The sequence below is a fragment of the Pantherophis guttatus genome, chromosome 6 (assembly GCF_059756535.1).
Source record: "Pantherophis guttatus breed Tessera chromosome 6, ASM5975653v1, whole genome shotgun sequence".
Classification (NCBI taxonomy): domain Eukaryota; kingdom Metazoa; phylum Chordata; class Lepidosauria; order Squamata; family Colubridae; genus Pantherophis; species Pantherophis guttatus.
Genome location: NC_142068.1, coordinates 98,239,898 through 98,267,186, shown reverse-complemented (window position 1 = coordinate 98,267,186; position 27,289 = coordinate 98,239,898). Strand labels below are relative to the sequence as shown.

The following is a 27,289-nucleotide window of genomic DNA, read 5'->3' as shown; positions in this document are numbered from 1 at the left end:
CTACACCACCACAGTGCTTATATATCATACAGTTTTAAAAGTTTCTGCTGAAGTTTCTATTTTCTTTCTCTGATTTCCAGAGGATTGACATTTAATTTGGCTAAAACCTTTCCTATTCTATTCTGGTTCAAGTCTTTTAAGTAGACCAAGATTTTAGCAACATATTGCATGCAAGCACGCACTGCTGGAGACTAGCCTCGAGACATCAGAACGGTCAAGTCTTAACATCTTGGAGTTTCCTTTTATGTTCTGCAACCTGAAAAGAACAGATGAAAACTGAGTCTGCAAAGTCTCACAGATAATAACATTTAGACTTATATACCGCTTCACAGTGCTTTTACAGTCCTCTCTAAGTGACTTACAGAACCAGCCTCTTGCCTCCAACAATCTGGGTCCTCATTTTACCCACCTCGGAAGGATGGAAGGCTGAGTCAACCAGGATCGAATTCCTAGAGAGAGCAGTGAGTTAGCCTGCAGTACTGCATTCTAACCACTGCGCCAACACAGCCTTTCTACTTATTTATTTGTATCCTTTTTTTTTTTTACAAATAACTCAAGGTGGTGAACATATCCAACACACCTTCCTTCTATTTTCTCCATCACAAGAACCCTGTGAGGTGAGAGACAGCAACTGGCTCAAGGTCACCCAGCTGGCTTTTATGCCTAAAGCAACACTTGAACTCACAGCCTCCTGCTTTCTAGCTTAGAACCTTAGCCTTTAGACCAAACAGGCTTTCTTGCATTTCACATCCCAGAATGGCAAGCATATTCTGGTCTATATACCATCTGAGCTCTGGAGTACAGGCATGTTATACACCTCTATGTCCCTCTTTTACCACTGTTAAAATTTCTACAGCCTTACTAGGCATACTCCACTCTATTTCCAAGCCTACACACATGCTAGAGGTCAGCTTGATTTCAAATGAAGCACACATGCAACATTGCCATCTGGGTCACTGCCCTGTTCCCAAATGTTCCTTGTTGTTAAAAGGGAAAAAAGCTAAGACTCTGTGGCTTCTCTGCTTAGTATTTTTGTTTGCTTGGTTTTGAGAGAGCCCATGTGGATTTTTGATTTATAGCTCAAGAAAGACCCAAGCTCTGACCAAGCATTTTACCTTGTTGGTTTACCCCAAGGTACTTCTCAGTAACTCCCTATTTTGCTAACCTCTGAGTCCAATTCATGAATGAGCCTTTATCTTAATTAAACATGATGGGCTGCAATCAGCACAATTAAGATGAGGAGCCAACAATGCACATTTGCAGGAACATCTTTCAATCTACTGACAATATTCTTCTCTATTGTCTTTTTTACTTATTTTGGTATAGGGTTAATAGGTAGTCCTCAGATTGTGACCACTCATTTGATGATGGCTCAATGATGCTGAACAAGGGGAGTTACAAACTGTCTTCAAAGTTGCAGCCTTCATAACTGCCCCACATTCATGTGACCATGATTCAGGCACTTGGCAATTAGTTCATATTTATGCCAGTTGCAATCCACATCACATGATCACAATTTGTAACCTCCCCTGCTGGTTTCCCAAAAGCAAAGCCAGCAGGAAAGCCAGCAGGAAGTCACAAGTCTTGCCGCTTTTTTGTTTACCCACCTGTACTCCATATCGTCTGCCCGTGGCACCCATCAGCCCTCCTATAGCTCTCAACCACAGGCTTGTTGCCTTGATTCCCACCTCTACCTATGTCCCAGTTAAGCAAAGTCTTCGCTTAATGACTCATTTGGTCCTTTGGTTTTGACACAAATGGGACTGCTAGGACTGCCATTGCTAAGCAGCACAGTCCCGTAACATTGCACTTTATGACCACATTGACTTAGCAATGGAAATTCCAATCCTAATTGCTGTCATAACCCGAGGATGTCTAATTTACTCTAAATATGTCAGAAGCCTAAAAGGCAAAGACACCTCTTCCTCCTTGCAGATAATTCAGCAACTACTAGGAAAGTTTCAAAATGTTGTCCAATGGCCATTACACATTATGCAATCAAAATTAGATTACTATGGTGTATTGTTGTATTTAAATCAATGCTAATAATAAAGATGCCTGTATGGAAGTAGCTCTGATTATGTAGCCATGATTGCCATCTTGACTTTTTTGACCTCCCTGGCCACACTGAAAGGAAAACAAGAGTTATGCTGGGTAGCAGAAAGGTCCTTGCTAAAAAAATCAGCTCTGAAGGACTTGAACCTTGATGAGGAAACCCCATGATCAGAATCCTTATGCAATGGCATTTGGGTATAAATTCCTAAAAGGAATAATCAGATATAAACTTGACCAAACCCAAACTCCATTTTCTGATGAAAAAAACTTTTTGGGGTTTGATTCTATATTTTAAAATCAGTGACTGTTTAAATAATATTAGTATGTGAAAGTGTAGCTGTTGATATGCTTAGTATTTAAAATATCTTGCAAATAAAGTACCCTTTTCTCCTCACACAATTTAATGATATTAACCCTCATGAGCCTCTGAAACAATGTGGCCACAGGTTTTTTGGCAAATCTGCATCTAGTGTAACATAACATAGAACCATTTGTTTGCATTATCCATAAAACTGTCCCCTTTTATACAATTAAATACAGCATACTGTTTTCTTTCCTCACCTCACACATACAGAGGCTCACAAAAGACAAGGCACTCTAATTATCTAATTGTTTGTTCTGTGTTATTACTGTAAGGTGTAATTACAGCTGCCAATGTTAATTACTACCATTTTTTTTCTCTTAGCTTACAATGTTCTTTCCAGACCTATCTACATGAAAAAAAATAAAAACCTCACTTCTAAATACTGAAGAAGTATAAAGCTAGTTGGTAAAAGCCTCTCTAGGTACTGAACTACAGCTGTTAAGTTTTGAAATGAACAATATTATGGGCCTTTTTCACACACAGGCACATTGCAATTAATTGGGCTGTTGGAAGTTAAAACCCACCCCACTCCTAGAAAAATGAAATATTTTAGGATGTACTAAAAAGACAGAATATTTCCCCCTAAAAGGGAGGCAGAAACTCATTCCCCCCACCTTTGTCAAAGGGCCATCCCATCTGCAACACAAAGGACCCATCTAGCAACAGAAACTCCCCACATGGCACCTGGGAAGATTACATCAGCCTGCAAGGCTAGCTATGACCTCTGACAGCAACCAATCAGGATACTCTTCCTGTGCCCCAGGAAGTTCAAAGCCAGAGAGGGTACAAAACCCAGGGACTCTCAGCATCTCTTCCCTTTTTCTGCTCAGGAACTCAAGCCATGTGATCCTGCCCACCATTAAACCATCTTTCCAAGCAGTCTCCATGTTTCCAGTGACTTTTTCCCCACTTGGAACTGAACCCAGAAGGACATTTCTTCCAACAGGGAAAAAAGTAGTATTTTTTTTAAATACTTCATTTCTTGCAACTCCAAAACAAATAACAAGTTGATCCTGTAATCTATTGTACACAGATAACGTACAATAGTTATGACACACTTCTATTTTGATGAATTGATTTCAATTTTAAATCCAGGATTAAAACTTAAATGTCCTTGAAAACCTGTGTAGGAAGCCCCCCATCCCACCCCAGAGAATGAAATATTTTTGGGAATATTAAAAGAGGCAGAATATTATATTTCCCCAAAGGAGAAATGGAGAAACATGCTCTTAACAAAGGCAGAAAGCAGCCCCAACAGTCTCCAGCAGATGCCTGAAGTCTTTAGAGATGGATAAGAAATCCAGGCCAGCCTATTCACAAACAAAACACTTTCAGCTCCAATCGATAGGATTAAAATTTACATCCCCCACCCAAATTCTAAGAACAGGACATGACCTTCAGGACATAATAGGATTGACCACCAAAATTAGAATAGCAAAAGACACCAGGTCACTACATTGCACAACCCCTGCAGCATCTCAGAACGCTATAAAAATCCATATACTCATCAAACCAATTTGTCAGCTGTCCCAGAACTACATGCTGTTGTTGGTTCTACTCATCAATAAACCCTTCTTTCCAATCAGCCTCCATTTTATTTCCAGCATCTTTTTCCCAGCTTGGAACCAGACAGGATTTTTAATTCCAACACTTGAGTCCATTGGTTGAAAACAATCAGTTTCCAATTCTGATGATAAGCCTTTTGTATATTTGTGATACTTTGTGTTAAATGTTGATGGTCGGAGGGTACTATTTGATGGTGTCTCAGGCATGAGGTAGCTAACCTCTGAACTAGAGAACACACTTAGGGAATGGATAGAATGCTGAAGGCTCAACTGAAAAAAAATGGCATAATTTGACAAAGCGAGGGAACAACACCTTGAAATGCAAAATATTATAGCTTATAGAATTGTGAATGAGAGTGACTAATTGCAGCATTCCCCAACATGTCCACTTCAGACATGTTGGCTTTACACTCTCAGAATGTTTGAGGTTGGAGGAGGCTTTGGCCATGTCAACCACCGAACAGAACAAAATAACAGCGTTGGAAGGGACCTTGGAGGTCTTCTAGTCCAATCCCCTGCTCAAGCAGGAGACCCTATCCCATTTCACACAAATGGCTGTCCGGTCTCTTTTAAAAGATGACTCCCATCATCACAAAAACTTTCTGCACAGCACAGAGGGTCTGGCCAGGGATGGGAAGGACAGTTGGAGCCTAAGGCTGGAAGAGATCTGGGCGGAAAAAGGAAAGTAACTTGGAAGTATTCCAATTAAAGTGGGCAGGCTTGGGAGATGGAAGCCCCTTGTGCTTAAAGGCCTTTTGGAACTGAAGAAAGCAGGACCCGGGTTGCACAATTGCACCCTGAACTGCAGCTCGAATGTCAGTCAGAAAACTGGCTCATTCCTCTTGGTCACCTTGAGGGACAGCATTGTTTAAAAAGCTTTAAAAATTCCTCAGGAAAAGTTACAAAAAGCATCCATTGCTTTTACTACTTTGGCAAAAGGGAAGGACAGACACAGCAGCAGCCTAAGAAAAGCAAAGTAATTTCTCTCCTTCAATTTGTTTGTTTCTCTCAGCAACTTTCTCTTTTCAGGATGAAGAAACTCAGAAGTAGCCGCTTCAGTCGGGCCTGAAAACAAATCTTAACGGCATCTCTAAATCAGGGGTTTTCAACCTCGGAAACTTTAAACCTGTCGGACTTCAACTCCCAGAATTCCACAGCCAGCTTTGCTTTTCTGGCTGGATTCTGGGAGTTGAAGTCCGCCAGGCTTAAAGTTGCCGAAGTTGAAGACCCCTGCTCTAAATTTCTCTTTTCGGTGTACTTCTAGGTTCTCTTCTGACGGAAGCCGGAAGCTGCGCGCCGGAAGCGAGCGTCAGCTGGAGGGGCGGGTCAAGTGGAGCGGGAGGGAGGGAGGGGGAGAGGCGCTCGCTCCAGCGCGGGGGGCCATTTTAGTGCTTGCGCGGCGGCGGCAGCAGCATCGGCAGCCAAGCGGAGGTCGCGGAGCTTCAAGCCGAGCCCTTTCCGGGGAGGCGGCAGGAACGGTGCCGCCCCCTCCCCGTTTTCCTCCTCTGCGCCCGGGGAGCGGCTGGCCCTGGGTAGCCCTGAGGGTCGCTCCTTCGCCTTAGCAGCGAAGCCGCTTTTGCCCGGTCCTCCGCAGAGGAGAGTCGCGCCTCACCTGGAGCCCCCCCTTTCCCTTCCCTTCCCTTCCCTTTCTCGGTTTCCCTCGCTTGTTCCACCGCGCGGCCTGGCTGTGCGGCCGCTGCCCCCTCTTCCCTCCCTCCGGTGCGTGTGCACGCGTGTCAGTGTGAATGCGTGACGCTTCCTCCGCTGGGCTCTTTCCTTCCTTCGGGAGGGCCGAAGCTGTCGCTGCCGCCGGAGACTTGGCGCCAAGTTCCCCAGAGAGTTTTCCTGGGAAGAGGCGGAGAGGCGGGTCCGGGCGGCCGGGAACCGAACTGGAGTGAACTCCCCGGGGCTCTTGGCGTGTCTTGGGGCGGCGGCGGCGGCGGAGGAGGAGTGCCGGGCGCGGAATGGGCCTCTAGGCTTTCTGGGCGAACAATGGCCTTCCAGAGGGGCGCCGGGAACTCCCCGCGCCTGGCCGCTTTTCCCGGGGCTCCCAAGTCAGGCGCGCCTCTCCGCCCAGGCGGTCTGGGCTCGTGGTAGGGCTCGGCATCCCGCGAGTTGAGGGACGGCCGGGGCTTTTCTCCCGCCAGGCACCAGGCGCCCGCCGGGCTTTCTGTGCGGCTTCTGCCTGTTGGAGGCGGGGAAGCGCCCCGGGTGGAAGCAGCGACGATACAGGTTGTCCTGGAGCCGCTTGGCTGCGTCTCCCGGGGAAGCCGCGTGGCCCGTCCTCTTTTTTTCCCTCCGCCTGCTTTCTTGGATGTGATGGAACTCATGTTCGCCGAGTGGGAAGACGGGGAAAGGTTTTCCTTCGAGGACTCGGACCGCTTTGAGGAAGACTCGCTTTGCTCCTTCATCTCTGAGGCGGAGAGCCTGTGCCAGAACTGGAGAGGATGGCGGAAACAGTCAGCCGGACCCAACTCCCCCACGGTCAAAATGAAAGGTGAGGAGGACGCTTAGCGCGGGCTGGGCTGGGCTGACCGGAGCGGGGATGGGGCGCACAAAGCTCCTGGCTAACCCGCCTAACCCCTTAGGACAGGGGCCTCCAACCTTGGCAACTTTAAGCCTGGCGGACTTCAACTCCCAGAATTTGCTTTTTCAACTCCCAGCTTTGCTGGCTGGGGAATTCTGGGAGTTGAAGTCCGCCAGGCTTAAAGTTGCCAAGGTTGGAGGCCCCTGCCTTAGGACGATGGTCAGAAGGGGGGAAAATAAGTTTCTCTAAGTCAAATCGAAGTTGAGGAAGGTGACTGCATAGCAAGAAATGGGCTACACAAGTGTGCATAGTTTTCTACTTACAGAGGCAGTTAACTAGAACCAGATAAACCATGAGCTCAGGTGCTCCTAAATTACTCCTCGGCTTTCATCTTTTGCCATGCAGACTGGGTTGCTGGGGTTTGTAGCATTTTGCTGCCTGGACTAGCATATTTACCCATCGAAAGTCTTCCTTTAAAGAAAGTTTTGGATCCCTTGGTTTGGCTTAATTGTCTTCATGGGTTTAATTAGTATTATATTGCCTGGTTCAAATTATTACAGAGAGGGAACACAAACATGATATAATGCATCACAAGTTAAGTAGGGAGGAACAGGCTCAGGCTCAACCCATCCAAGACTGAGTGGCTGTGGTTTCCGACGTCCCGATATAGTCAGTTGACGCCATCACTGACTATTGGGGGCGAATCATTGGCCCCCACGGAGAGGGCTCGCAACTTGGGCGTCCTCCTGGACTCACGGCTGTCTTTAGAAGAGCACTTGACGGCCGTGACCGGGAGGATTTTTCATCAGGTTCGCCTGATTCGCCAGTTGCGTCCCTTTCTGGATCGGGACTCTTTACGCACGGTCACTCATGCCCTTGTCACCTCCCGCCTGGACTATTGCAACGCTCTCTACATGGGGCTCCCCTTGAGGAGCACCCGGAGGCTCCAACTGGCGCAGAGTGCGGCCGCGCGGGTGGTAATGGGAGCGACATGGCGTTCCCATGTAACACCTCTCCTGCGCGAGCTGCACTGGCTCCCGGTGGTCTTCCGGGTGCGCTTCAAGGTTTTGGTTACCACCTTTAAAGCGCTCCATGGCTTAGGACCCGGGTACTTGCGGGACCGCCTACTACCACCAATAGCCTCCCACCGGCCGGTACGCTCCCATAGAGAGGGGCTCCTCCGGGTGCCGTCAGCCAAACAATGCCGACTGGCGGCCCCCAGGGGGAGAGCCTTCTCTGTGGGGGCACCTACTATCTGGAACGAGCTCCCCCCAGAGATACGGAGGATCCCGGATCTGCGCACCTTCCGCCGCGCCTTAAAGACCTTACTATTTCACCAGGCCGGCCTGGCCTAATTTTCCCCCTCTTTTATAAAAGATTTTTAAAATTTTAAATATTTTTTAGTATTTATATATTCAATTTTAAATTGGTTTTAAAAGTTTGGGGTTTTAAATTTGTCGGGGCCAAAATTATTTAATTTGATTTTATTCTATTTTTTAAATTTTGTATTGTATGTGTTTTTATTGTTTGGCTGTGAACCGCCCTGAGTCCTTCGGGAGTAGGGCGGTATAGAAATCTAATAAATAATAATAAAATAATAATAATAAAAAGTAGTTGAACCATTTATCAGTACTTAAAGGTGAAAAAAAATGTCCTTGGGATGTTGCAATTTAAGAGCACCACATGATTGACTCAATGTAGCATCTGTTCATCTTAACCGCAATTTACCAAACATTTTATCTGGGTTCAGAAACTGAGCAGGGTTGGTCCTCCATGGAATACTATTGTTGTAGTATTGGAAAGTTGAAGAAACATCCTGGGTTGAAGGAAGTAACAAACTATTTTTGTATTGTTGCTGAGAAAAATACATGGATGTGTTTTTGACATCAGCTGGGATTAGCCTTGGCTTTATTTTATAGCCAGCTGTTCTTGCTTCTGTTGAAATTATATGAATAACCTGTAGGTGCTCTAAACATAAGTGTAATATCAATAGTAGAAGCACTATTGATGGAAGAAAAGTGCATCTGTACACTATAAGAATTTGTATGCCGTTTGATCTGTGAAGTATTTCTTTTGGAAAACAGAGTTTGGGAAAACATTCACATTACTTTTGTATTCAGGTTTATTTATTTTAAGCTATTTTAGATTAGTAAACATGCAATCTCATGCAATGTAGTCATAACCTGCCTTTGCTCCCTGATATGCACAATAATTTTGTGCCTTCAAGTCAGTCTTGACTCCTGGCAACTGCCTGAACAAGTTCCTGCAGTTTTCTTGGCCACATACTCCAAGGTTTTGCATGTCCTCCTAGGGCTGAGAGAGACGAGTTGGCCCAAAATCACCCACAGAGCTTCATATCTAAACTAAGATTGGAACTACAGCCTCCCTGATTTTAGCTTGGTGCCTTTAATCATTGCACCAAAGCAGTGGTAGAAATATAAGGAAATACTTTTGTAGTGTTACAAGTACGTTTATGTGTGTATTTGTATGTATATATACAAACACAGGTAGATAACTTCTATAAATATTTTATTAGTGGCATGTGAAACTGACACTAATATTTTTGAATCTTATGATCAATACCGATAGCTGAGTAAGATGAAAGATCAGCTGTATGAGATTTATAACTATGATTTAATCCTTAAATCATGTAAGACACTATCCTCTTAAAGCTACTCAGCAGCAGATGCTGTTACTCTTAAAAGCATTAAAGAAGATTGTGAATATGTCCAATCAGATTATTAAACATGCATTTTTTGCAGGGGGTGCCAATATGAAATGTATTGAAGCCAGAAGAATTAAGATTGTTTTTAAATAAAATATTCCATTGTAGTTTAATAATCCATTCCACTTCACATACTTATTTTTTCTCTTGAGGGAAATAGCTTAATTGCATGATTTGAACATGTGTTGGAATGAAAAACACAAAAACAAAATACAGGATAAAAGTCAGTTTTGAGAAAAGCCAGGATAGCACCAGTGTTCTTCAAGAGGGTACAGCTAAATTGCAATATTTAATGAGAGGAGAAAATTAAAAAGTAATCCTACTGTTTTCTGTTGACCCAGAGCACCCTAGTATTGGAAATCCCTCCCACTTCAATATATAAATGCTTGCCTAATTTTTTAAAACTATTAATTTTTATTTCCTAAGTTATATTTAATGTTTTAACATTAGGTTTGTTTTTAAATAACAGGCTTTTTATTATAAAAATGTAGAAGTGCGTTAAAGTAACTTTCTTCAAAAATTTAAAGGATAAAGCTTAATTTGTGTTCTAAATGTATTTTTTATCAGGTTCTGATTATTCTTTTGAGTATAGATATTTAGTGTGAAAAAAATACATCAAATGCTGAGTTTTCCAATTATTTGTTTCAAAGTATTTTTATACTATCCTAAAATGCCAGTGTTTGTACATATAATATAAACATTTTAAGAATGTTTAAGAGAAAAGAAACAAAATAAGATTTAGAGTATTGTGAGCTGAGCTGTAAAGGGAAAGCAACATGACTGAACACATCTGTGAAAACAAACAAAATCTGAAATTCTGGAATTCATCACAGATCCTGCAGAATATTGTGCATTTTTAAACTCCCTTCTGAAGTAAGAGAGTAAAAACAAGATTCAATAAAATTGTCAATATGATGTTTATACTGGCATTGATTGCATACTAAAAATAAATTTAACAGAAACTAAGAATTTATCCAAAGCTGTCAAGTAGAAATTCACATTTTTTTCTTTTGAAGTTCTTACAGTGGGTTTTCTTTTATGTTTTTTCCCCTGAGGACTAAAATAGTAATTTTTTTAACTTGACAGCAATTTGTGCTAGGCAGAAATTGACAATTTAATGTATGACTTGACAGTGGTCTTCTCTGTGTCTGTAAACAGGGAGCATAAATACCATTATAAGTAGAATATATCATAGTAAGAAGTGGCACATGGGAAATGTTGGGAATGATTTTTTTAAAATAACAGACTTAGCTAACGTTAAATTATATTAAACCTTTTTTATTATGATTTTCTATATCCAGATATAACATATAAAATGAATTAATAAATGGCTTTGGCTAATGAAATCAATTGTTTGATTTTAAATCAAGTTGTTATTGGCATATAGAATCATGAATTTGTGTTTGGATATAAATAGTAGGAGCAGAGAAGTTTTGTATGCCAGTATTACTCTATTATTTTATCTGCCTCAAATTTGTTGTGTTATTTTACTCTGGCCACCCTCCAAAAGAAAGCACAATTAAATTGCTCCAATGATAAAATTTGCTGTCAGTGGAACTTTGCCTATATTATTTCTATGATCTTTTTCATTGTAGTATAAGAGTCAACCAGTGCTTAGCTTTGCACCAAATAATAAAGCTCTTTGTATGTTAAGAGGACTGAAGTAGTTGAAAGCCTTATTAGGAATGCATATTTATAGTATATCTTAAGTCTAAAATACTCACTTGAGAATCACAGCAAAAATAGCAATATTGTAGAGAAATATTTATCTTCCAAAAATAATTTTCAAACATTTATATGGGGAAGGGCAAGATAAGTGATATATACATGGAATAAATACATAAATAAAAATACATATTGCTGCCTTAATGACAAGGTGGTGAAATTAAGCTACCATTACTACCATTGGTGGTAGCAATGGTAGCTTAATTTCCCACAAACTATTTGGGTTAAATGCCTAATGACTGTAATGTCTGACACAATTTAACTGCTTTTTGACATGATCCTAAGAGTGAAAGTCCCAGAAGTGCCTTTCAAAAACCAACTAAACTTTCTTTGTTTTTTCCTTGAAGTCTTTGCTTCTAATCCAAGAAGTTTCTTCAGCTTCTTGGATGAGAAGTGAAGGATCTTCAAACAAAAAAAGGAAGGAAGTCCAGTTGCCTTTTGAAAAGCACTTTTGGGACAACCATGACCTGGATGGAGATTCTCAGTCATCCAGGCCATGATTGTCCCAAAAGTGCTTTTCAGCTGAAAAGTTCATCAAGAAGCTTTCAGTTTGCTGGGTGCTATTGGCACATAACACTTTCAGATCAATTGCCAGTTAATGAAATCTGTATTATTGATACACCATGACACTTAAAATGTGTTCCTTTTTCTAAGCAAGTATCCCCACTATAATTTCAGAAAGGTTAAAAGCAGAAATATCACTTAGAAATAATGCTAGAAATAACAGAGCAGCTAAAGTTGCTACCATATATTACAAATATATTTCAAGCATTGTGCTGAACTGCTTTCTTTGAATTCAGCCATAGTGCCCCAGAAATACAAGCTTGACATGTTAGAAAAACAGAAGAGTATTTTGGGACTGAGTGAAAGGGTATTTGAATATTTCAATAAATCTTATTTTGCTTTCAGATAAAAGCATTCATATGGGGTATTACATCTTTTGTTGATAGAAATTTGCTCTACTGAGTTGATGGATTTTGATGGCTAACATCAGATGGAGCAATATGAGGAAGCACTTGCTGATTAAAGTTTTGATATTAATATTGTCTACCACTTAACATTTATTGATATGGAAATTTTTTCCCCACAGGTTTTAAAACTCTGAAAAAAGCATTGGTGCATAGAATTGCGCTCATTTTGAAAGCAGATGATAGCTTTGCCAATTCTCTTATTGCACATTGTTAAAAATTCTTCTTTACCCCACAGAAAAAAGAAGAGCTTGCAAGTAATGAAATGGGAGGATAATGATGAGGATAAGGCTAATAGTTCAAAGATGAAAAAAAGCACTGATAGCTATTGCTGAGAGTTTTAGAGCCAAACAGTTTTAGAAAGAAGTGCAAGAATAATGAATTGCTGTTTGCAAAGGCATCACTAAGGCTTGTGAAACCTTGCAAAATAACCCATCTTGTTTCCTTTCAGGGTAAGCAACATTACGCAGTGTGCAAAAAACAAGAAAGAAATAAAAAGATACAAATAAGGGACAAAGGAAGTTAAACTAAAATTAGTTTATTCCACGTGCTGTATCTGCATACCCTTCTATTTTTCTTCTATGTCAACACATTGCTTCATACATTACTTTTTTCTTTAAACTTCTCTTTTTGAGAATTTCAAGAGTTTTGCTCAAATACAAATTTGTCTTCTCTCCACCACTTCATTATTTCATGTATTTTACAGTGTGATTCTCATTTGTTTTCCCTGTCTGACCCACCTCAAACATTTCACCCTCTTTTTTCCCCAATCTACATTCATTCATTACCCAGTCATTCTAGTAGGGAAATTCAAAACAGAGAAGAAACAGACTTACTCATATGAACAATACATAATTAGAAAATTTATCAAAGTGATATATTACATTTATATAATTTTATTGATTATTCTATTTATGCTCTTATAATGTTTTCATGGTCCCTCCAACAAATATAATGGGCAATGGATTCATTGCAAGGCAGTAATGGCCTACCCAATCAAAACATTTTCTTGGATGGCATATTCCCTATCTATTCAAGATCTTTTATTTTTAATATCTGCTTTGCATATAGATAGGGAGACAGGCCAAAAATGGAAGTCTGGAATCCAAAAATTGAGAAGGCTGGAAAGACTAAAGAAATGTGTTCAGAATTGACAAATGGCATAGGTATATACTGTATATATTTTTTTTAATGAAAATTTTTATTAAACACATATTAAAACATTGGACACTGGCATTATCTTTGCCATACATACTAAAATAAAAGATAAATATCATATGTACCTTACTACTTATATACATTTGGTCTATTTACATATATAAAGACATCATTCTTCTATCTATATTACTTATACATTTGTCTTATCCACTTTCATGTAATTTCACTAATTACATACATAACCTTAGTTCTCCATTCTATGAATTCTACTCAGTTCATACTTTTCGTCCCTCTTTTCCGTTCCAACCATTGATAATTTTTTTTTTTTTATTTGATTTATATGCCGCCCTTCTCCGGAGACTCAGGGCGGCTTACAATGTGCTAAGCAATAGCACATTGCTTAGCAAATTTGTTCCATATTTCATAGTATTCTGACTCGCTTTTATTTTTCAATTCCAGCGTTAATCTATCCATTTCCGCGCATGTCAAAATTTTTTTAATCATTTCATCATCTTGGGGGATTTCCTTATTTTTCCAATTTTGGCCAAAGATCATTCTTGCTGCTGTTATAATACTGTATGTATTATTAAGTAAATTACCCCTTTACTATATTTCCCATTTATAATTCTCAATAGGAATAGTTCTGGTTTATATTCTATTTCTTCTCCAGTTATTTCTGCCAGTTCCTTTTCTTTTTTTACATGACCACCACATATGGTAGTACGTGCCTGATTCGTGGTTGCATTTCCAACATTTTGGTGATGGGTATATAAATTCTAAGACATAAGATGCCTTGGATCTTTCATACTAGATGTAGTATGAAAGTTATCATTGGGCTTGCATTGTTCCCTATAGTCTTACTTTACACATTCCTGATACAATAGTAATTTTCTTTTGACAAATCTGGTGTTCAGAGCTATATTAAGGTGTGGTAGTTGTGTTCCGACTTTCCTCACATCTTGGACAGGCTGTGCTTTTTTTTTTCTTCTCTTCATAAATCCTCTGTGTTGTTCCTGAAGATTGCTTCAAACATCTCTGCGTATTCTGTTTTTTTCCGGGGTGGCTACTTCTGGTCATGTAATTACTGTAGGGGCTCTAAGTGGCTAGATTTATCCTCTGCTTTATATAGGGTACCTTGGTTTTCCATTTCATTTCTTTGCTTGGAGCCTGAATGTTCTATTGCAGCAAGCTCCTATTTCTCTTTCCACTGAAAATGTAGTTTCGTAGGAGTTGTTTTTGTTTGGCTCTTGGCAAACAGCATTTTCGTGTGTGGTTCCTTGATAAGTGAGGCATGTATAGCAGAGATTGTGGCTACAGTATATCTGCTGTGTGTCCTGATTAGTTCATAGTTATCCATGTTGTCCAAATCATTTTGTAGGCCACTGATAACAGGAAAGCAATTAAATGTGATTTGAAAAACCGCATATACTGACTTCCCCCTTCTTTTAGACATGGTAGATCTTTTCAGAATTGTCCAGGATTGACTGCTCATCCTTCTTGTAGTGTGACAACTTGTTCCTTTCCACAGGAGCTGCTGAGATTGTTGGTTTTTTAAAAACACATTTTTAATTGATAAAATACCAGTAATCTGAACCTCATTCCTTCCCCTCTGCCTCATCCTGGTTTAAATCCCACACCAGTCTAGCCACTTTATGCACTTGATAAAGTGAGCTGCAGCTTGTGAGAGATTATGCTTTTAAATTAAAGTTAGTAAAAGGGCTATCAGACTTCTTTTATTTGTTTGCACCATAGATAAACACAACTGTCCTACAGGTCCAACTAACTAGCCTGTTGAACCTGAAAGCTAAAAATAAAATTTGCTATGTATTCCAGTGTGTTTATTATCTCTGCTAAAAAAAAAAGTCTGCCAACAATAAGGAAGAAATGATTTGGCTGACTTGTTTCACTTGTTCCCATTTATGTCCTTTGAAGCAGCACAGCTTCATCTGTTTCAAAACTCCTCCTCTACAAGTTCATTGAATACCCTGGCCCTACTTTCTACCCTGGTGTACCTACTTGAGAAGTACTACTACCACTGCCAGTCTTAGGGGGTTACATCACCTGTCATTCTCCTAATCTGGGTCTGAGAATGGTAGAATTCCTATGTATGTTTCCTTTTCAGGGAATAAAATGCAAAACTGGAAGGGAAGATGAAATCATTTCTATAATGCATGTTCCTAAGGTTGTAGCATAAAGATGTATGTCTGTAGATTTTAAGGAGATAAATTGGTTTAATAAAAAACCAAAAAAATAAAACTAAATACTGGAATTTGATTTGCAAAAATGCATTGGTTTTCTTAGTAAACCATAAGATTATGCTGATCCCTGGCTTTCAAGTAATACATCAGCTCTAAAGAAATTAATAAAGTCAATCGGAAGGCTAAAATTATACAGAATGTTCTATATGTACAGAAAAGAAAAAATTAGATAGGATAAGACTTCTAGTACACCCAAACCTAAATAAATTAAAATTTAGCACAGCATCTGATTAAATTTGTTATCTGTACTTAGAAATAATATTTAGATTTTTCAAAATATTTTTCTCTTTAGGAGAGAGCCTTGTATCTGCTCTCTAACTAGATTGATTTTAGCTTTTTTTATGTTACAGCAACAGAATATTATCTGGATCTTTTGAAAGAAGACAAGCATTAAATACTTATATAAAATGGCTATTTCTCAGCATTCAAGACTGATTAGTAAATGCTAACTGAAAAAGGAAAAATTAATACTACATTTGGTAATTAGTTTCACAGTTGGGGAGTAATTGACAGTATGATTGATTAATGTAAAAGCATATTCTAATTTTTATTTTTTCCTTAGTATGTCTTGTGTTGCTTAGTATGTCTTGTGTTGCTTTAGTAGGAGGTTGAGTAAACAGACTTAAACGTTTTGTGTCTCTGTGTAAGACAATTTGTTGTTTTTATGCCCCGTAGAATGATGTTCAAAATCACAGTGATTTTATGACATTATACTATTATAGTATTGGTTTTTAGCAAGTGGTTTATTGAATACAAAAGGGACTATTCAATACTTTCTCTTGACATCTTAATCTTTATGAACACTAGAGCTGCTTCTTATAGTTTCTTGGAAAATAGTAAAAAGTTATTTTACACTTAGAAAAGCCAGGAAGTTTTTTTCTTTCTTTCTCTTTAGTTCTTAATGATAAAATTCTGCAGAATTCAGATAATTTGCCCGATACTCTTCATTCCTTTAGATGGGTCCGTGATCCCCTTGGTGGAACTGTCAGCAAAGCAGGTGGCATTTCACATTCCATTTGAAGTAGTGGAAAAAGTCTACCCACCTGTGCCGGAGCAACTGCAGCTTCGCATTGCCTTTTGGAGCTTTCCAGAGAATGAAGAAGACATCAGGTAATATCCCTTATTATTTTCTTTAAAATGGACTTCTTGCAAAAAAGGAGCAAGCTTTTTGGTTTTTCCAAACTCACGTTTAGTGTGGAAATTGGATAATTAATTAAATAAATTGAGCATAATGAAAAATCTGAAATTTGAATTTAATAAGCTGAAATACAGGAAATTTTACATTTGTGAGAATGCTCCATAGGTGGCATTTAGCACCTGCAAGATTATCAAAGATGTTCCCCAATGTGCACCCAAATTGTTGGAAATGCGGTCAAGGTCAGGGCACCTTCTTTCACATGTGGTGGACATGCCCCGAAGCAAAAAGATACTGGAGCAAAATTCGGAGATGGTTGAAAGACATACTCAAAGAAGAAATTGATTTGAATCCAGAAATATTTCTCCTGGGAATGGTAAAGAAAGGGCATGGAAAGGAAAAGGTCCACCTCCTAATACACATAACTACAGCTGCCAGACTGGCATACGCTCAATACTGGAAAAAGAAAGACCTACCACCAGACGACCTTATAATTAGCAAAATATTAGAGTGTGCAGAGACAAGTAAATTAACGCACGAGATAAGTGATGATGAAAACTCAGATTATGATACTGTGTGGGGAAGATGGTACGAATGGATAAATGATAGAATCAAGGAAGGAGTTAAAGGTGCAGAAATTAATTAGAAATGTATAGTATAAATGACACCAGATACTTTTTCATGTATATATGTACAAACACTGCGAATCCGATGTCAAACAAAATTGTTATTATATTTTATCTGTCTTAAAAAAAAAATCAATAAAGTGTGTGTAAATAAAAAAAAAAAGAAAAATCTGAAATTTGAATTTAATAAGCTGAAATACAGGAAATTTTACATCTGTGAGATGAAAAGCTTTTGATACACAACTTTTGTGGTGAACAGTTATGCTGTAAGCTGTCCAAAGTTGTTTGAAATGAGATGGGCGGCCAATAAATAAACGGTGTAAATCTGTCTTTTTAAAGGACATACTATTTAATCAGGATTTAGACTTATGTGACTATTTTAATCTCTGTATTGATGCAAAGGGCCTAATTTGTATGAACAGAAAACTGCTAAATCCAATGATTATTATTTTTTTTTAAAGAAATTACAATTCTGTAGCCTGTCCAGTTCAAGGTCTGGTTGATTTGTATAGTGATCCATGTAGACAAATAGTTAAATCAGCCCAGCTTTCCAGACCCTCCTGGGTCTTCCTTACACTGGCAGCCGGACATTTTAAAGTAGGTGGGGGAGATCTAATGTCATTTCTCTCCTTTGTTATAGTCTGTGTTGGTCCCCCATTTTGGGGGACTATTGCTATACTCTGCAAACTCCAGGAACTGTGAATTTGAGCTGTATGAGTTGGGTCTCTTATAGCTAAATTTCTTCTACGTTTGTTTCTCCAGCTGCCAAAGCTTTTCTTTATTCCCTCACTCCTAGTGGAGGAGTTTTCAACAATATCATATAGTGTATACATGCACACACGTATATAGCAGTGGTGGGATTCAGCTGGTTCTGTCCAAATTGTGCGAACCGGTAGTGGCGACTGCGGGAGGCTGTGCACATGCGCAGAGGTGGTGTGTGTGAGTGAAGTGAGCGCGTGCACGAGTGCATTCATATTTGCGAACCGGTAGGGAAGGTAAGTGAATCCCACCTCTGGTACATAGCTCGTTGTTGCTGATTCTTTTCTCCCATAGCACCTTTATTATCCCTTTTCCCACTCTTATTCTTTTACCTCTTAACATTTTTTCCCCATCTCTTGAAGATATCTTCTGTCTTTTGATATTCTCAAATCAATTCCACCATTGCTCTCTGCTCTTGAGGTCAGCAAGCAAATTCTCCATTTGAAACAGCTGCCTTTTTAAAGAGAAAAGCTCCCTTTTCTTTTCTTATGCTATTAGGGGAAAGGAAGCAGGAAGGGTTTTGAACTCCACAGCTATTCTCTCACAATACATTAGGTACATGGAACTTTTTTGGGGAGAAGGCTAAGATATAAATGTCTTTAACTGCATATTAACACGTCTGCTTTTCATACCTAGTTAATAACCAACCCATAATATATCCATTCTCTTGTAAAATGAACAGATATGTATAACTTTGACCTAAACTCCATAGCTTTCAATCTACCATTGTCTGTGTTTTAATTTTAAAAAATTAGACCACATGTAACAGTCTTGAGTTGTATATGCTTTTCTATTTTGTCTAAAAAAGAAACCGTTTTGTAGCTTTAATAGCTGTATAGAAGAGGCAATTTGACATTGCAAATTGTGACCTGCAATTAAGAACCTGTACATGATGAAATTACCTCTACAGTTAATGTAGCCTTTTTTCACTATGACATAATCTACTCTTTGAAATCTATCCATAATTTCTTCATTGTCTGGAATGGAATGCACTGTTGTCAGTCTCCATTGAAGATCATTCTAATAATAGAATGATTTATTTCTTTTAGGCTATATTCATGCTTGGCAAATGGCAGTGCAGATGAGTTCCAACGAGGCGAGCAACTCTTCCGAATGAGGGCTGTTAAAGACCCATTGCAGATAGGTATGATGTTTGTATCTTACAAACTGGAATTGGGACTTCAGAGATCAGAGTCTAATTCCCTTGCTTAGTGCAGGGTCTGCTTTCCTTTTCTTTAACCCTAACCCTTACACTGCTGTTGAAAAATCTCATGTCAGATGCAAAAAATATCTGAGGCAGACTTTGATGAGTATTAAACTTATTACATACTATACACACATACTATATTTGAGTATGTTTTCTCAGCAAACATAAAGTTGCACTCTATCATGACAGCCTTAGAACTGGCTGGGGAGACATTTGTGAATTCTTCCTCTCAGATGTGTCTCAGAATGACAGAAAGGAAGGAATTATTTGGATCCTCTTTGAGGTGGACAAGTCTTAATCTATGTAATTGACTTAATTTTTTTTTTGCTGACACTGTTAAATCAGTTTAAATATTTTTGCAATTATTCCAAATAGGGCTATCCCTAGGTCATTTTTTAACTTTATATTTCATCTCCATGTTCATTTTTCTAATTTTATTATGTGTCTTAAACAGTTTTTAATTTTCATTCTCGTTAAAGACCCTATTTAGAGCAGTCGCTTTGTAGCCCCAAAGCTTTGGATCAAGCTTTTGAAACCATTCTAAGTTTCCACTGAATTGTATTTTTAACAGTTGAAAAAACGGAAACGTTAGATACATGAAATAAATCATATTGACTATATTGAGTTAATTCCATGTAATTGTAGTAGGATATAATTTAAGTAAATCAGATTTAATTTTTGTCTTAGGCCTGACAACATTTTGGATTAAATTCCCCCATCATAGACTATACTTGCTCTGTTTACAGCCCAGTAGTTTGAGGTATACAAGCAAGCCTCACAGAATGGTTGCTGATCTGCATAGACTAATACTGCTTTAATTATTACAGCAGTATACTATTATGTTTACTTCCTGTTTGTTAGTCTAAGTACTTTTAAATTGGAGAACCTGAAAAATTAGGACCCTTTACTACTGTATGAATGTAAAGCATTTTCAGCTTTTAAGAGATCTGTTTGGAAGCTTTAGTTACAGATGAAACATGTCTACTTCTTGAGAACATTAAATGTGTGTGTGTTTTAGACAAGGAACAGTGTGTTCTACCACAAAATGAGATAAAGTTTCATCCATGGATTTATTAGACAGCTTTGAATTAAGTATTCGTTTTTTTTTTATCCTTAAAAACTGAATAGAGCTACTGAGAGAATATATTGGCCTGCATTTAATAGTAAATTTTGGCTTAGTACCACATGAATAGATGTAATAACCCTGAAAAAATATCCTCTGGCTCATAGGCACATGAATTCTGTCTTGTTACATTCAGGTAATGATAATGGGTTAAAACAATTTAATATTTTTAACAAGATTCAGATAAACTGGCTGAAGAGTTTATTTTCACCTGCAGTCTCTGGTTTATATGTAATGGAAAACTTGCATTAATTGAAAGTGAAATTAAACTGCAAAAGTATATTTTTGGGGCCATGAACATTAGCCCAAGTTTGCATTATGTGCAAACATGGGTAACAAATGTGCATAGTACTTAAAACAGCTGATATAGTAGTTGTCAATAGGAATGATTTTAGTTTAAATTTAGATGAGGATCTTCTATCCAAATGCAAATTTTTACTATAAAACTACCCTTTGAAAATAGCTGAAATATATTATTTGAATTTTTCATTGAAACTAGGAAGATTGAGTATTGCAAAGAATGGCTTTTTGACTGAATAGTATTTCAATTATACATCTGAGTTACATTTTCCTCTGCTGCAATAACTTCCAGACCATAACTTTTATCCTGCTCTCCAACAGGTTTCCACCTGAGTGCCACAGTGGTACCTCCACAGATAGTGCCACCAAAAGGAGCCTACAACGTGGCAGTAATGTTTGACAGATGCAGGATTACCTCATGCAGCTGTACATGTGGAGCTGGGGCCAAATGGTGTGCCCACGTGGTAGCCCTTTGTCTCTTTCGGATACACAATGTAGGCTTTGAAATATGGCTGTTGTTTTATTGCACAGTAAAACATAAAAATCAAGTATTCAGTAATGAAAAGTTCTGCTGTTGATTTTAGTTTCTGTTTCATTAGTTGACTCAGACTTGAAGAAAGGTTTTTGTTTAATACTGTTTAGTATAGAATTTTGAGACACAGTTAAATTGGAACAGTCAATGCTGCATGTTAGGTGATTGCCCTGTTCCCCTCCCCCAGCCCTCCATGAGCCTCATGAGCTGATTATTATAAATGGGTTCTTAAAAAATTTGAGAAACTGTCTGTTAAAATTAAAGCAGTATTCTACCATTCTCCCAGTTTTTAATCTTTAATAATTTTTTCTCTGTGTGTAGCAATTTTAGATTCATGTACTGTAGAACTTGGCTTAACATATAATATGTATTTTCTTCTGTAAATTTTACTGACTCATAACTTTGAGGTGACCCATTTGCTGTCCTATGGGAAGACTTATAATGAATAAAATAGAAATACAATTAAATTTTAAGAACTCTGACTTACAAAATATTACTGAATATTATTGAAATTTGTGTCTATAGAGCATTATAGAGATTTTCTAAAGGAATCAACATGTTTCATATGAATTTCTAGTGATCTTTAAATCAGTTGTTTAGGATAAATCAGAAATAATATTTTGGTATTAGTGACAGCCTAACTCCCTGAATATTTGTGGCTGAGCTAACAGTTTTTCAGATTTTGTTGTATTTACAATTAGATTTTTGACAGTTCTCAAACTGAAGAGTCATCCTCATCTTTTGTGGTCAAATTATTTTTACAAGTTATGAAAAGCAGAATGTAAGCTAAATTGTAGTTGCTCTCATTTTTTTGTAGTATCAAGCATATTCACTTTCTGCAAAATTTAACTTTGAGGGTGCAGACTCTAGTATAATGATTCAATTCTGTTTAGATGGCTGTTTTTAAAAAGTGCTGATGGGGATATTTTCCCATTTTGTAAGATTTGGTGTACTATCCTTAACATATTTATAAAACTTCTGGGAGAGGCATGAGGCTACTCCATACTTTTGCTTTTATCAAATATACTGACTGTACTTAGACAAAATCAGAAAATAAACGAGTACCAGTGAGATGACATCCAGTACAGATAAGGCAGAAATGATTTGTGCCTTATTATAATGAGGCAGAAATGATTTGTGCCTTATTATAATAATAATAATGATAATTATTTAGCCAAGGATTGGGGTTTTTGTTCATTCCTTAGGAAGCAGATCATAGTTTGGGGATACGTTTAGACTCATAATTGTTACTAGACATGAAGATACCATGTGTTTTCCCGAAAATAAGACCTGGTCTTATTTTCTTTTGGATCCCAAAATAAGCACCATGTCTTATTTTCAAGGGATATCTTACCCACTTACCTTAGGACCACCACATCCAGGCTTCCCACATCCCGACATCTCTCGCGCCGCTGCCCGGCTTCTGTTGCTCCTTGCGGACAGGCGCCACGTGGCACATCGCACCGATGGTGTGGCATGATGCGTGACTCGATGTGCCGGTGCCACCGCTCACAGCAGGAGACTGTGGCACATCGCACCGGTGCCACCGCTCACAGTAGGAGGCCACATGGCGCATCGTGTGAATGGCGACACTGGCATGACATGTGGCCTCCTGCAAGGGGAAGCATTGGCACGTGCCACGCGGCCTCCTGTGGTGAGCTGCAGCACCGGCACAATGTGCCATTTGGTGTCCGGCTGCAAGCGGCCACAGAAGAACTCAAGCACTGGTGCAACAGGTGTCAGGGTGTGGGAGGCCTGGCTGCGGCGGTCGTAAGGTAAGCAGGTACTGGGCATGTGGGGGCAGCTCCACGGAATGAGTGGGTCTTATTTTTGGGGTAGGGCTTATATTAGGTGCATACGGAAAAAACAAGCTAGGTCTTTTTTCGGGATAGGTCTTATTTTTTGGGGAAACACAGCTTCACTTGTGATGAGAACTTAATTGGAGAGAGCAGCCTTATAACAATTATATTCTGATAGTCTCCCATTTACGTATTCACACAGTATAGTGGGGCTGTCGCCTAAAATGGTCTCTGACTTTCAGTTAACTAAGATTGTTAATGTGGAATGGTTGAAAGAATATTATATTGCCCCTTTCACAAGCTTTCAGTCTGTTTCTGGCTTCATTCCTAAAGGGCAGGCAACCAGTTTCCTCCAAAAAATTTCAGCTACAACTTTCATATGATTCAGTTAGCAGATGTTAGGGGAAATATAAAAAGCATTTGAAAGAGACCAACATACATGAAGGAATATTTCCTTCTGTTTGATTCTTCGCCTCTATTTCTGAAAGCTTCCTTCAGAAGACTATGAATTGAAGAGAGATAGGTGTCTTCTTACTGAGAACATTTAATGTGGAACGCTATTATCACAAAAGTTGACTTTTGCCCTTGCATTATCCCAACTATGTTTAGCTCTCTTGTATCTAGTTAACTTGGATTACTTTGCGATATTTTACTCCTTTTGTTTTAAAGTAATTTTGCACTCTGTATTCTTCATTCATTCGTCTGTTGATCAGAACACTTCATGTTGGATTAAATCTAATAAGATAAAAATACACCAATACAACAGCAATAGAAAATATTTTTGTGTCTGCAGGTAATAGGATAGGCAGGTATTTTTATTTACCTAGTAATAAACTTTGTAAATACTGTGCTAGGTATGATGTGACTGTATCTGGGTTGAAGCAGTGAGGAAACACTGACTGCATTCATTTGAATTTTTTTTTGGTATAAGTAGCTGCTTTAAAAACAGCTGCTATGTAAAAGTAAATGAAAACTCATTTACTTTTTTTCTTCTTCCACTGGGAAGAAGAATTGGCCAAGATTCATTTTACAGATTGCAGTTTACATTTACAGTTTTGCAGAATCTTTTTTTGATGGTTTAAGAAGCTTAAGAGAATCACATGAAAATGTCAAAAAATGCTTATTGGATAGGCTGAATTTGCCTAATGACCAGTGGTGAAATGCTGCCGGATCTATCTGGCTCGTGCGAAGTGGTGGGAGGTTTCGCCCACCCGCCGGGGACGTAATGACGTCCCGTTTTTGACCCTCTGCGCATACGCAGAAGGCTCTGCACATATGCAGAAGGCTCTGCGCTTGCGCAGAAGCGGCACATACGAGTGTACCGAGCGCACATGTGTGCTCACATTCCCAAACCGGTAGCGAAGGTAAGTGCATTTCACCTTTGCTAATGACCATGTCTTTTGCTTAACAACTACAGTGACTCATAAATACAGTTGTAAAAATGAGTCAGGTTACATGGTGACCTACTTAATGACCTCCTGATTTATGACCAGAATTCTGGGCCCAGTTGTCATAAATTGAGGACTACCTATGCTGTTTCCAAGTAAATATGGATTGAGCATAAATGTACTCAAAGTGAATCATATCACTATATGTATTTTGGCTATAGCCAAAATCTTGCTCTGATTCATAGAGGCATCCTTACCAAAGCCTGATTTTAATAAACAACACTACATATGTTCCAAAAAGGCTTCTTATGCAGCTTTATCTGCCCTTGGGAGAATTATTTAACAAGAAACATGACATTCTGTTAAAGAAATAATCTTTATATTTTCCCTTCTTATCTCTAGGCATCTGCAGTTTGCTTGAGAGCGCCTGTCTCTGAGTCCCTATCTCGATTACAAAGAGATCAGCTGCAGAAATTTGCACAGTACCTCATCAGTGAACTCCCTCAACAGGTAGATAGCAACAAAATGGAGAGTAAATCCAGATTATACTCTATGGATGCACTTTTATTTAATTCTCTTTTGAAAATATTGTTCCTTGTGTGCTGAAATACAGATGAAAATATTGCATTCTTTCATACTTTTTGAATACTGTTTGTATGCTTTAGATCAGGGGTCCTCACACTTTTTAAACAGGGGGCCAATTCATGGTCCCTCAGACTGTTGAAGGGCCGGACTGGCTGGGTGGGCATAACTAGGTGGTCATGTGATTGGGTGGGCATGGCCAATTTAGCAGTCCATTAAACAATACACACAAATTTAAATTTCATTTGTTTTGCTCCTGGGGGTGTTTTATTTCTTTTGTTTGCATATTGCTGTAATGGTTGACTTTCTTTTTAGTAAATCATTTTTTAAAATTGTTCAGTGGTTCACTTCAGGATACTCAGATTCTTCTCAGCCCCAAGAAGCTTACAATCAACAACTTTTTCTCTCCATCCCTCCCCCCCCTCTGTGTCTCTCTCTCTCTTTCCATATCTCTCTCTTTCCATATCTTTTTCCACATTTCTCTCTCTCTCTTGGGGCATCTTCTGCAGGATCCTGGCAATGCCCTAGGATACTTCCTTGAATTCCATTCCATTCCATTCCTTTCCATTCCATTCCATTCCTTTCCATTCCATTCCATCCTGTTCCCATTCCCACTCCATCCTATTGCTCTTCCATTCTATTCCATCCCATCCCATCCCATTCCATTCTATTCCTATTCCTATTCCCATTCCATTCTCTCCTATTTCCATTCTATTTGCATCGCGGCGGTCTCAATCTGCTTTTGGAATCTCACTGGCTGTCCCGGAGCTTCCTCTGCACATGCCAAACGTGTGCAACAGGCTTGAGCAAGAGCCCTGTGCATCTGGCAGGCAGGATCGGATCGGGCAGGCATCACTCGGAACAGGTTTGGCGAGGAAGCCCCAAAGCGGGGGCTCAGTGGCCACCAAGACACAAGTGAGCTAGGGAGCGGGTGCCATAACAGCGGCCCCGTCGCCTTCTTCCCCCCACCCCCTCGCCACTTGGATGCCCTTCCTGCCTCCCTCTCAGGGGCGGAGACAGCCATCCTCCTTCAGGGACAGACACCCTCACTGGCCACCGCCCTGGAGCTGCCGAGTGGGAGAAGAATGGGCTGGCAAGTGGCCGGGGGGTGGGGGGGGAGAAGGCTCGCTTGTGTCTCACCAGCCCTGCTTCTCCACGGGCTGCCAAGCTCTCCTCACAAGTGAAGGGCTGTGCCTTTCGCCGACGGAGGAAAGAGCTTAAAGATTTGCCACCGTCACTCTGCCGGGAGTGGGGGAGCCAAAGGATCCCAATGAGAGAGTGCGCCTGCGGTGTAATTAAGCGTCGCTTCCAAGAGTTGCGCTTAGTGCCAGGGTGGTGCTCTCCACTGAGGACCATCTGCTCACAGTCCCCACTGCCTCGGACCCCACATCCAGTGCATGACTGGGGGATCCGCTGCTTCTGGGCTAGTCTGGCCGGCATGGGATAGCGCTAAGGCGCAGCATGTACTGGGGCCTCCCACTCCTCTCTGCTTCTGCTCTGCTTTGCCCAGGATGAATGGAAAGCGCGCAGGTACCTGGCACTAAGTGCGACTCTGGGAAGCGATGCATAATTACATGGCAGGCGCACCCTCTTCCATTAGGACCCTTTAGTTCCCCCCCCCCAGCGGAGCGACGGTGGACTGAAGTCCCTGGCAACTTTTGAGTTCTTCCCTCGGCTGGCAAAAGGCGCAGCCCGTTTTTGGCCTCCCCCTCCCCTAGAAGCACTCTGCCAGCCAAAAACAAGACGCGCGGATGCTTCCCAGGGCCTCTGCCTGCCCGTTTTTTGGCCTCCCCCTCCTCCCAGAAGCACTCTGCCAGCCAAAAAGTTGGCCTTATCTTCCAGTTCTAGCCTCACAAAGGTAAATCCTGCACTCTGCCGAAGGGTGGGGGCCGGCGGGTGGGTGGGGCAATGTGGGCGAGGCACCCTCGTGGTCCCTTAGGGGCCAGATTAATGGCTTCGGCGAGCCGTATCCATCCCGCGGGCCATAGTTTGAGGATGCCTGCTTTAGATTTAAGAATGTTAGTGATCTGAATAAATTACCATATTTAGTAATTTTGATGAGCAACATATAAAGATTTTTGAGTTTAAATTTTCAAGTTTAACATTTTTACTTCATAAAATTGCACAAAATATTTCCATTTTGAAATACATTGCACACTTTTACTAATCTTCTAATGCCAAACCAGATTGTGAACAAAACTCAATAAAATTTTGGGATGAATACTAGAATAAAAGGCAATTCAGAATGAAATCATGTAACGTAACCAGTGATCATAAAATGTAGAATATTCCACAACTAATTAAACAGACTAATGAAGGATAGGAACAGCATTAATTGTTAGGTTAGAAGCCACTTTTTATTCCCTCCAGTCATATAGGAGTGATTATTGAAAGCTTCAAGGCTGTTAGTTGTCTTTCGATATGATGCTTCTAATCTATAGTCAGCTATTTCTTTCTTGTCTTTGGCTTCTGCTCCAAGAATAGTTCCAATGA

General features: G+C 39.7%; 1 protein-coding gene across 7 annotated transcripts in view; it reads left to right on the top strand.

Annotated features, from left to right (window-relative positions):
- Positions 1–5,228: 5,228 nt before the first annotated feature.
- Positions 5,229–27,289, top strand: part of ZSWIM8 (zinc finger SWIM-type containing 8) — an 83,527-nt gene continuing 61,466 nt past the window's right edge. For 2 of the 7 annotated variants that reach the window (XM_034435290.3, XM_034435289.3), the window contains exons 1-5: positions 5,287–6,481; positions 16,302–16,455; positions 18,915–19,009; positions 20,817–20,989; positions 24,617–24,724. In XM_034435290.3, the coding sequence (XP_034291181.2) occupies positions 6,304–6,481; positions 16,302–16,455; positions 18,915–19,009; positions 20,817–20,989; positions 24,617–24,724 (708 nt within the window). In that variant the 5' untranslated portion in view covers positions 5,287–6,303. Of the gene's footprint in view, positions 6,482–16,301; positions 16,456–18,914; positions 19,010–20,816; positions 20,990–24,616; positions 24,725–27,289 lie in introns of all 7 variants that reach the window. The other 5 variants (XM_087872311.1, XM_087872310.1, XM_087872308.1 and 2 more) reach the window with 3 other exon arrangements.